The sequence below is a fragment of the Lithobates pipiens genome, unplaced genomic scaffold (assembly GCF_037356315.1).
Source record: "Lithobates pipiens isolate NorthernLeopardFrog02 unplaced genomic scaffold, aLitPip1_a1.2 Scaffold_16, whole genome shotgun sequence".
NCBI lineage: Eukaryota > Metazoa > Chordata > Amphibia > Anura > Ranidae > Lithobates > Lithobates pipiens.
The window spans coordinates 57,628,922-57,641,053 of NW_027507748.1; the positions used below are offsets into that span (position 1 = coordinate 57,628,922).

Consider the following 12,132-nt stretch of genomic DNA (forward strand, 5'->3'; position numbering starts at 1 on the left):
CATCTCCCGTCCTCTCCTCCTGATAGGCATCTGACGTTTCAGCCAATCATGTGACGGTGACGGGTAACAGACCCGAGCACCTGATTGGCGGAGAGGCGGTTTAGTGTTAGGAAAGCGAATAGTCATTTGCTTTTCTAACACAGCTGAGGGCGCTCGCAGGTCACTTTTTTTGAAGCCTATTAGAGCCTAGCCTATGCAATGCATGAATCTATCTATTGGTAATAGAGGGGGTGGCAGGAAAGAGGGGGGCGACGCCCGTGTGCCCTTAATGCATGGGCTGCCACTGATGCAACCGCTGCAGAGACAAAGCCGCTCCTCCAAATTTGATATATGCGGCCCAGAACGCAGGCAGTGTGCGGAACACCTGTGCATCCCCGTGCGGGTAAACGTGGCCCTCACCTGGGCATACGCTGTAGTACGCCCCTGTGAATGAGGCCTTAGGAGCAGTGCTGTATGAACCCAATAAACTGGCAGGGGCAACATGTGTTGGAAACAACTCAGAACCCAAAATAAAATGAAACTTCTGGCCAGTGGTCCCGCCCGCAAGTTTGACATGCCAGCCATAGAGGATCTAAAAATGAGCCTGCAGGTTGTAGTTTACTATTTGTTTATTTGCATGGTGCGTCTTCTCCCCGACCAGTTGTCCATGTTGCTCTCCCCAGAGGGGATTATGGCTAATTGCACTCATCTACTCTGAACCCATTGTGGCTTTTGTTTCATCAATGAAGCTTATCAGAATAAATTGTCATTTCATAAACCACAAGTATCACCAACAGAAGCCAAACCGTACTACATCAGCCCAAGCTATTTGCATAACAGGAGCCTGACTCACGTTTTTTTTTCTTCTCTCTCTTTTTACACACATCCGTCTGCGCTTTAGTATTTTGTAGTTTAAACTGAAACCAGGCAGGTGGTTGCAGAAAGATCTCACTAACTTACATTCAAGAGAAAACACAGCTCCACTTTATCACCGCCGTCACATGGTCAAGATGAGCCAATGAGCGCAGATAAAGGGAAAAAAAAAAGGGGAACTTTTTTTTTTTTTTGGTGAAACATTTCTTTGGGCCCCAACCACAGAACCGCAAACCGAAGGCAAAACAAAAGTCACACAAGACTGAATACAACATATTGGTCAGCAAAAGAGGACGCAACTCTCTTTTTATAAATTGGAAAACCACAGTTCCACGGGCCGGTAAGCATCGTCAAAAAGCCACAACCAATCCGAGGACATTTGAATGATTTTTGAAATCTCGCCGGTTGCAGATGGCAGGAATGGGGCGGACGGGGCTTGCAGGGGCTGTAGGGTTTGTAGAACGCTAGAGAGCAGAGTTCACAAAGATGGGGGCACTTTACTTTTTATTTTTGGAGGTAAAAAAAAAATTGTAATTGATCTTTCAGACGAAAAAAAATCAGGAAGTGGAAGAAAACCTCCATGGCTTCAAACAGCATCTTCGAAACCTTTCCTCTGTACCCGTCGTGTTTCATAAGAGGTGAGTGCATCACTTATCTGTATTGTTTACTATTTTGCACTGCAAAGGAAACGCATGGGGATTGATTTACTAAAGGCAAATAGACTGTGCACTCTGCAAGTGCAATTGTACTCTGCAAAGGCATTTGCTCCAGAGCTTAGTAAATGAGGTAAAGCTTCATTTTGCATTTTTGTTTGCACATGATTGGATGATGAAATGCAACAGAGCGTCTGCTTATTTACTAAGCTCTGGAGAAACTGCATTTGCAGAGTGCACAGTCCATGTGCAGTTTGTAAATCACCCCCATTGCTAAGTTGCACAACCCAGGTATTTCAGTTTTGAGTGGATACCATCAGGATGGGCTTCTTATATCTTTTAAAAGCTTTGGGTGGATTTACTAAAGGCAAATACGGGGATATACAACTTTTAAGTACACAGTGGTGTTTATTTACTAAAGCTGGAAAGTGCAAAATCAGGCTCACTTCTTCATAGAAACCAATGAGCTTCCAGGTTTTATTACCAAAGCTTAATTGAACAAGACGAGTTTAGAAGCTCGTTAGTTTCTATGCAGAAGTAGCCTGATTTTGCACTTTCCAGCTTTAGTAAATAAACCCCATTGTGTACATAAAAGTGGGTTTTGCCTGTAGACTGTGCACTTTGCAAGTGCACTTTCCATCTGCAAGGGCAGTTGCTCCAAAGCTTAGTAATGCGGTGGGAAGCTCTGCTGACTCCCATCATCCAATCATGTGCAAGCAAAAATGCATTTTTTTCCCTTGCATGTGATTGGGCATTCTTTGCAAAGTGAAGCGTTGGGGTTGATTTACTAAAGGCAAAAAGACTGTGCACTTTGCAATGTGCAGTTGCACTCTGCAAGAGCAGCTGCTCCAGAGCTTAGTAAATGAGAAGAAGATCTGCTGACTCCCATCATCTAATCATGTGCAAGCAAAAATGCTGTTTTTTTTCTTGCATGTGATTGGGCATTCTTTGCAAAGTGAAGCTTTGGGGGTTGATTTACTAAAGGCAAATAGACCGTGTACTTTGCAAAGTGAAGTTGCACTCTGCAAGAGCAGCTGCTCCAGAACTTAGTAGATGAGAAGAAGCTCTGCTGACTCCCATCATCCAATCATGTGCAAGCAAAAATGCTGTCTTTTTTTTTACATTTTCCTTGCAAGTGATTGGGTACTCATTTACTAAGCTCTGGGGCAACTGCACTTGCAAAGTCTATTTGCCTTCAGTAAATTCACCCTCTTTTCAATTGAATCTCCACACTTTACCTTACCTCGTATTTTGAGGGTCTCACTATCTTCTTTAGGAAGGTCTCACCACCATCTTTAAGTTCAACCTCTATGTTATATTATAGAGAAAGCAGCATGAAGATAGAGAATCTATTGCTTGAGGAGTCTGGCTGGTGGCCCCGCTGGAGCGAACTAGAGCCCTTTACAGGTATACCCCACTTTTAAGTACACAATGGGGTTTATTTACTAAAGCTGGAAAGTGCAAAATCAGGATCACTTCTGCATAGAAACCAATGAGCTTCCAAGTTTTATTACCAAAGCTTAATTTAACAAGCTAAGTTTAGAAGCTCATTGGTTTCTATGCAGAAGTGATCCTGATTTTGCACTTTCCAGCTTTAGTAAATAAAACCCCATTGTGTACTTAAAAGTGGGGTATGCCTGTATATGTAAAAGGAAAACAGCTCATTGGTGTTCACCTACCCTTGAAATATCAAAGTTGGATGGATTGACCCTTTAAACTGGAGGCTGTTACTTTGTTGTTGTTGCATCTGGTTGTTGTTTGGGTCAGTGGATGACATCTTTGTGATACTTTGTTGCAACCGTATGTGGAATGATGAAATTCTCTGAATACTATTGGAATCAAACAAATTTTCATTATATGGGTTTCAGTGGTAAAACACTGTAAGCCTTCTTGGAAGAATTCTTTGTCTCATAATTTGTTCACCACAAACTCGCTTCATATAATTGTTAATTCTCCTTTGGCTCAATTCGCAAAGCTAACACACCAGTATAAATATCCTTATTTTTATACAAGTGACAGTTATTTTCAGCTGAGACCAATGAAATTTAAAAATTACAGTCACATGACTGAAAAGGGAGTACATAAATCAGCCATACAGTGAACTGAGTGAATGTCAGCCAATGGCTGATGAACTTTGCTTTGTGGGTGGCCCTATTGGAACCCCCCCAGCCCAACATCCTTTGAATGAAAAATTTGGCAGAAAATTGTTGACCGAACAGTGGCTGCTCGGTTATTTGTCCGGCACAGTAGGAGATTCAACCAATAACAATCCGCGCTGTATGGAGGCCTGCCAATCCGCGCTGTATGGAGGCCTGCTCAATCCGCGCTGTATGGAGGCCTGCACAATCCGCGCTGTATGGAGGCCTGCCAATCCGTGCTGTATGGAGGCCTGCCAATCCACGCTGTATGGAGGCCTGCCAATCCGTGCTGTATGGAGGCCTGCCAATCCGCGCTGTATGGAGGCCTGCACAATGCGCGCTGTATGGAGGCCTGCACAATCCGCGCTGTATGGGGGGCCTGCACAATCCGCGCTGTATGGAGGCCTGCATAATCCGCGCTGTATGGAGGAATCTGTCTGACTTTTTTCATTCAGCCTATAGGCTGAAGAAAAAGATCTCGGAGTGTATGGAAAGTTTGATTTTGATTTTTTTAAGTGACAGCTATTTTCAATTAGGTCCAATAAACTTTCAAAACCGCAGTCACATGTCATAAAATAAAGTGCCTTAGGCAAGTGTTAAAGCTTTGTGGATTGAGACTTTTGTCTTAGTCAGCTAGATAATCTGTTTGTGGTTGACTGGCCAATGTCTAACATACAATTGCTGAGTCAATGTGAACTATTTGTGGATGAGTTTGCAATCCTTGGAAAGTTGAACGTATATAAATTTTTTAAACAGAAATAAATGTATTAGTATACATATATATCACGATTTTACAGTACATATTTAGCGTTGGAACATAAAAGTTGGACTACTAGCGGTTCCCCTAATATAAAAACTGGATATCATTTGACTGTGTGATGATACTGAAGGTTCATCCACACAGGGGTATCCTCTTAGTTGGTGTTTCACTTCTCCATTAATAGATTAAAAATAGTTCTGCTCTACATGTTTCGTAACTCAGTCGTTCGCTTCTTCAGGACATTGAATATTTCTATATATGAAAAAATACCTATATATTGTACAAAACAACTTACAACTATAACAATTAATGTAAAAACGAATTTCCGCAATAAATATATTAAATGTATGTGAAAAGTTTATCTAATCTCACATGTGCCGTGGATATCAGACTCCCCCCCAAGAAAGTTGAAGGAAAGAGACCAACCGCCTGGGCCTTCAGAACCAGGAAGTAGCTGCAGTTAGCATGAATCTGGAGGTGGGGTTGGTAGTATATCATATCATATGGATAGGCGGCCCCGGATAAGATGGTATATAGCTGTATACTAAGGTAATCCCTCACAGTACTCAAATATAGAATACACCCTAAAAGTACAAGCATACTACTAATATAAATGATGCAGCAAGGAGCATGAGTTTACCTTAAACCATTGCTGATATTATAAAGCAGTCTGCTGCTAGTAAGGGATAGAGAAAGTTTTGATGTTAAGCCTCTTACAGACAATCAGATTTTCCAAGGGGAATTGTGTGATGTCAGGCTGTTGGCAGAAAATCCGACCGCTTGTACGCTCCATCGGACAATTGTTGTTGGATTTTCTGCGGACAAATGTTGGATAGCAGGCTTTCAAATTTTCCAAGGACAAATGTGTGTTGTTGGATTTTCCGAGCGTGTGTACACAAGTCCATCGGACAAAAATCCAAAGTATAACCACGCATGCTCGGAAGCAAAGATGAGACAGAAGCGGTCGGTCTTGTAAACTAGCGTTCGTAAAGGAGAATTAACATTCGTGACGCGGCAAATCATGAAATCTTGAAATGCAACGCACATTCTCTTCTTCTTTAAAGGGATAATAATGAAGCTGCTTTGCTGGTGATACTGATTGAGTTCTGACAAACATATTTAAAAAGGCTTTTTTTTCTAGTGATATCAAGAATATTATGTTTTTTATTTATTTTTTGGTCAAGTTACCACAACACCATTATCAAGTAGATTTTTTAAATCAAAGATACAACTATGTTGGTGTCCCCTGTCAATTTTACATTGTATTTTTTAAATGTACCTACCTACTCCCAAACTGTCATTTAAAGTAAAACACATAGCCAAGTATTATTCTACACAATTTTTTTAGTGTGTATTAAAAAAAGAAAACAAATAAAATTAGACATGCTATCTGCCAATAGAACATTCTATGCATCCAAAAATATAGAAAATATAACAAATCAAATCATTATTATTAAACCAAAAAATAAAATAAAAGCCTCATGCATGTGTCCTGCTTCTTAATATAGGGGGTCAGCAATGCCAAGAGTTGATGAAAGCAGGGGTCCGTCATCCAGAGATAATTCCGAAAATTATCCGGATTATTCTCCTGGAGCTCCCTCAGCAAAGGCATATGACATAATTGGTCACGATTAATAAAGCAATCAATTTTTGGTCCAATAAATTCTCCTCCTCCTGTTCCTGGACTGGACTTGGGTCAAAGCAATAACTTCAAAGCCAATAATAAATAACACGTTATCTCCTCCGATTCCGCAACATGTCTGGTTGACGAACGGCCGTTCAGAAACTAACTGAAAAGTGCGAAATGAAAAGTGCCAAATGAAAACCGTAAAATGAAAATCAACACTCACCAAACTTCAATTAACACGAAATTAGCAGAAGGAGCCCAAAGGGTGGCTCTAAAGAGCTGGAAAAAAAACATGTAGTACGTCACTACGTTTGTGATTGTTGACCAACAATTGTGTGCCGTGTGTATGCAAGACAAGTTTGGGCCAACGCCCTTCGGAAAAAAAGTTCCAGGTTTTGTTGGCCAACAATCCGATCATGTGTACGAGGCTTTACCGGCAATACAATGCCTTGTTGGTACTGTCGGTGTTCCTAGCAGGGAAAAAGAGAGAGACTATAGTGAGAGGGAGGCAAGAGAGGAGAGTGCCTTAGGACGCCTGTACTAAGTACTGTTTGGTATATATATATGGCCCACCTGAATGATAAGTTTCTCCCCAGATAGGATGCAGAAGAGCGAGGGACATCCGTCTACTTTAGTATTTTAGGTGCCTTATTGCCACCTATAGGCACCAACCAACCAAATTTCCCTATTCTTGGATAAGTCACTTGAAGGACTTTTGTGGCTTGCATCCTTCCTTAAAGAACAATCACTCCACTTAAGTCCGTTGTGGTGCTTAAAACGCATTTGAATGGGCGGCTTAATGCACCACAATGAAAAAAAAAACAAAAAACGATGCATGCAGCAATTTCAGTAGGCATCGCACGGTAAGCGGTAGTGGTGGTAGTGCATTACTGTGCATTGTGGCGCTCTAGGGTGCCATTCAGAATGCACATGCTGCCTTTACACACACATATGAACTTTAATGGCATGACTTTAAACCCAAGGGAGATCTCACTTTTTGAGTATTCAAGACATAAAAGAATTCAGGAGATAACTCTGCCCACTAGACTGAACCTATAACCAAAATGCCACTGCTTGTTTGAACTGACATTAAACACATGTTCAAAGTGTAGGTGAAAAGTGTAGAGGTGCAGAAATAAGGGCGTATTTTTCAGTCCTAGTTTCCGTTATGTTATGTGTATCACCTGCTGTTTCAATGAAAAGGATTGTGTAAGGTAATACTGATGTTTCATAATGCTGTGGTCATAAGCAAACACTTGAAATGGAAAATCACCTCTCTTAAAAACCTGAGAGCATTGAGTTTCTCTGATCACCATCTCAGGATTGTTTAGTATGTGTGCTTTCACTAGTTATAACACTGTTGTCAAGCACGGCTGATGGTCCTTTGGTAGGTCTACTGCTGAGTTGTTGGCAAATTTTTCTGCAAAGTTTTCCTGACACAATTTATATTTGAGAAGGTACATGACGTGTGGTAGGGTGTCTTCTTGGGATTCTTCTGAAGTGTGGAACTTTTCGAAAATGTGTAGGGGTGTTTCCCACTGGCTGCTCAAATTATCAAGGGACTGATCTAGGTGGCTGGTAGAAGCATGTACACTATAATAACAAAAGTATTGGGACGCCTGTCTTTACACGCACATGAACTTTAACCGATTCGCGCCCGTCCTATAGCCGAAAGACGGCTACAGAGCAGACGCTAACTGCCGGGAGGCCGTCCCTGGACGTCCTCCTGTTTACTTCCGCAATGTGCACTCCCGGAGCGCGCATCGGAGAAGTTCTGTGCTGGCCGTGTCCCTCGGACACAGCCAGTCACAGATCGCTGTAAACGGCCAATCACAGCCGCCATTTACAGCACGATTAGCGTGTCCAATGAGAAATGATCTCATATGTAAACATATGAGATCATCTCTCAGCGCTGCTCTCCCTCCTCACATAGACAGCGTGTGAGAAGGGAGAGATCAACGGCTGCAGCTGCCGTAAGGTAAAAAAAGAAAAAAAAAGTGCCATCCGCCCCAGTGCCATCCTCCCCCAGTGCCATCCTGCCCCAGTGCCATCCGCCCCAGTGCCATCCGCCCCGTGCCATCCTCCCCAGTGCCATCCTCCCCAGAGCCACCTGCCCCCAGTGCCACCTGTTAGTGCTATCTGTCCCCAGTGCCACCTGTTGTCAGTGCCATTTGTCCCCAGTGCCATCTGTCATCAGTGCCATGTATAAGTGCCATCTTTCATCAGTGCCACGTGTCATCAGTGCCACATAGTGTCATCTGTCATCAGTGCCACATATTAGTGCCAACTGTTATCAGTGCCACGTATCAGTGCCATTTGTCATCAGTGCCACCTGTCAGTGTCACGTGCCATCTGTTGTCAGTGTCACGTGTCATCAATGCAACTTATCAGTGCCATCTGTCATCAGTGTCACGCGTCATTGGTGCCACGTATTAGTGCCATATGTCATTGGTGCCACGTATTAGTGCCATGTATTAGTGCCATCTGTCATTAGTGCCATCTGTCATCAGTGGCACATATTAGTGCCATCTGTCATCAGTGCCACGTGTCATCAGTGCCACGTATAAGTGTCATCAGTGCCACGTATCAGTGCCATCTGTCATCAGTGCCATGTGTCATTGTCCTGGTGCTCCAGGGCCTTCAAAAGTGTAATAGGTAGTCAACAAGTTAGATGTGTAATATGGCGCATGCGCCATAGACAGCGGCATGCAGGTGCACTGGGGCAGGCCGCAGATCGTGGTGAAATGCCGCGAGTGTCGGCTCCCGTGCGCATGCGTGGGAGTGACGTCATTGCGGCTCTGGCGAATCACAGCGCCGGAGCCGTGAGATCCGGAAGTCGCTCCGGGATCCATGGCAGCGGCGAAGAGGAAGACGGAGGACCGCTTCAGGGGCTTCGTTCTCAGGTAAGTTATTCATACTGAGCTAGTATGCTATGCATACTAGCTCATTATGCCTTTGCCTTACAGGGTGTGCTTTAAAAAAAAAAAATTGCCTTTACTTCCTCTTTAAATGTAGTCCTGTGTTCATCAGCCTTCAACAGGTCTTTAACGGAAGTTCCTTCTTTGCTGTTCAGGTTTGTCAAAGTTGTGTCCTTTCCAGTTTATCTTTACCTGTGCTCGCTTGCAGCTCCTTCTTTTCCACAATCATCAAGAGTACCTGGCACTTTTGGATATACAGTAGCATGGGACCTGCTACCCTTTGGCAGTGGCTAGGCCCCAGAACTGTCATATGACCAAAGAAGTAACGGTAGCAGTCCAAAGCATCGCTGACCAAGCCGATCTCAGCGTTTGCTGCAAAGGAGAAAGGAGCTGTGAGGGACAGGGGCGGACTGACTGCCCGAGGGCCCCATGCCACCAAGGGGCCCCATCAGGGTTGGCAGCCTCAATAAAACCAGGGACAGTATGAAAAATTTTAGTTTTTTTTTAAATCCCAAAATTATAGCTGCCCCGCCTCTCCAGTACCTTTTCAGTGTGTGTGTGTGTGTGTGTGTATATTGTGTGTGTATACTGTGTGTGTATATTGTGTGTCTGTGTGTGTATACTGTATGTGTGTGTGTATACTGTGTGGCCCCATAATCTCCTATTGCCCAGGACCCTATAATCTTCTCCTATTGCCCGGGGGCCCCATAATCTCCTATTGCCCAGGGGCCCCATGAGTTGTCAGTCCACCCCTGGTGAGGGAGCATATAATAAATACAGGTGAGTATTTGGGGGTTTGAGTGATGCCCATGCCAGACACACCTTCATCTTACCCTGCATGGGCAAGATGACAGTGCCTTTTTAAGCAGTACAGATGTTTTTTTGGGCAAGACCCCTTTAACTGGATGGGACAATTTTTTCCAATATTCCTACCTTTGCTTCTCGACATTCAAGATATCCATTGGACTTTACTTTTTCTTTCTTTAATTTTACATGAAGTTATCCAAGAGTACCACCTCCCTACCCTCACTCTTTTACCACAGGGGGATAGGGGAATTCCCTATAAATTCCCTATAAAAATGAATTCTTGGGTGGTCATTCTAAACCATCCGGGTGCAGAGGTGGGTTTCCCTTCCCTGGGAGAGCCCTTTAATTGGTGGGTTAGGAGAGGTTTGCCAATGTGGACTAAATTCTCTTCCAGGTAGACCATTTTGCTTTATCTCCTTATATTAGCAGCTGTCATTGCAGCCAAGTGTTATTCGGAGTACGTGTCAATTCACTTGATAATTAGAACAAAAGAGTGAATATATCATGGGTTAGTGGCTGCTCCGTCCCCAATTTGATTAAAAACTACATGCATCTCCCATGGGACTTTGTTGCAGCAATTAGAACTAGATTTTTATGTATAAAAAAGAAAACATTTATTATATAACGAGATAAAATGTCTCTAATGTATACAATCAAATTCCTGGTCTGGTGTTTGGATATTCTCTCATACTCTCCTAACAGGGAGTGGAGATATCATATACATAGTCTGAATAACCACCAAAATGTTCAAACTTGTTTCGACTGTATTCAGTCTTCCTCAAGGGATATGTGAGATGGGAATATTCCTAAATGGATAGAAAAATAACATAAAGAATATAGATCCAAATATATTACAGAACAATAACCATGGGCTACAAGATCATCAGCTTTAATTCACATACTGTAGGTGGATAGACCAGATCTAAAAACAAAAAAATAAGAAATTGCTTGCAGCACATCTTGTTGGAACCCAGTGTGGATGGTAAGGTCATGCAACCCACAAGGGATTAGGGATGGCCAACCAGAGGCAAAAAAATGTGAATCCAAATGTGGATGAAATGCACTTAAGATTGAGGTAGCCCCACATGGACCTATATAAAACGTAAATGGGGTGCAAAAAATATCCACATGTCGTTTGCAAATTAGGACTATTAAGGAGATGTGAGCAGGGCGATGTCCATAGAACTCACCTTCAGGCTGGATTCACATCTATGCATTTTTAGTGCTTTTTGCATTTTGCAGATTTGCGCTACAGTCCATTTACCATGGCTTCCTATGGAACACGTTCTGTAATTCAAATCAGCAAAACGCAAAAAGCACTAAAAATGCCTAGGTGTGAATTCTCTAAAGGTGTGAAATCTCGAAAATTCGCCCCTTTTTAACAATTAAAACTACCAAGATCCTCATTCACTCCCTTGTTATCTCTCGCCTTGACTATTGCAACTCCCTTCTCATTGGCCTGCCTCTCCATAGGCTATCTCCTCTTTAGTCTATCATGAATGCTGCTGCCAGACTTATCCACCTTACCAACCGCTCAGTGTCTGCCAACCCTCTCCTCCAATCCCTACACTGGCTCCCAATCACCCAGCGAATTAAATTCAAAATACTAACCACCACATACAAAGCCATTCACAACTCTGCCCCGAGCTACATCACCAATCTTGTCTCCAAATATCACCCAAACCGTCCCCTCCGTTCTTCTCAAGACCTCCTACTCTCAAGCTCTCTCATCTCCTCCTCCCACACTTGTCTCCAGGATTTCTCCAGAGCCTCTCCAATCCTCTGGAACTCGCTACCTCCACCGGTCCGGCTATCCCCTACTCTTGCTACCTTCAGACGATCCCTGAAAACTCATCTATTCAGGGAAGCCTATCACGTCTCAAACTAATCTCCTACCACTTCCATAAACTCATTCCCAACAGTTACAACCTTCTGTACCACCTGCCCCACCCTTTTAGATTGTAAGCTCTTCTGAGCAGGGTCCTCTTAATCCTCTTGTATTTAATTGTATTGTAACTGTATTGTCTCCCTTTTATATTGTAAAGCGCTGCGTAAATTGCTGGCGCTATATAAATCCTGAATAATAATAATAATAATTCAGCCTAAGAGAGACCATCGCACATGTGACCCTGACAGCTGGGACAGAGAACTTAAACTGCTCTAGTTATGCTAGTAAAAAGGAGGTAATTGGGTTTGCAAGATTACCAACAACTATAGCCATCTAAACTACCCCCCCCCCCCCCCCCCTCGGTGTCCCAGGTAGATCGTCCAAGGAATGCCACTGCTGCCAGGAGGCACGCGGCCCTACTGATGCCATCTCGCACCAGTGCAGTCCAGCCAGACCAGGTGGAAATGAGACTGCGCATGCGTGATAGAG

General features: G+C 43.3%; 1 protein-coding gene across 2 annotated transcripts in view; it reads left to right on the plus strand.

Annotated features, from left to right (window-relative positions):
- The first annotated feature begins 1,342 nt into the window (after positions 1-1,342).
- RUNX1 (RUNX family transcription factor 1) overlaps positions 1,343-12,132 on the plus strand; it is a 395,500-nt gene continuing 384,710 nt past the window's right edge. Inside the window, exon 1 of one of the 2 annotated variants that reach the window (XM_077479930.1) lies at positions 1,343-1,490. In XM_077479930.1, coding sequence (XP_077336056.1) covers positions 1,433-1,490 — 58 coding nt within the window. In that variant the 5' untranslated portion in view covers positions 1,343-1,432. The remainder of the gene's footprint in view (positions 1,491-12,132) is intronic. The other variant, XM_077479929.1, reaches the window with a different exon arrangement.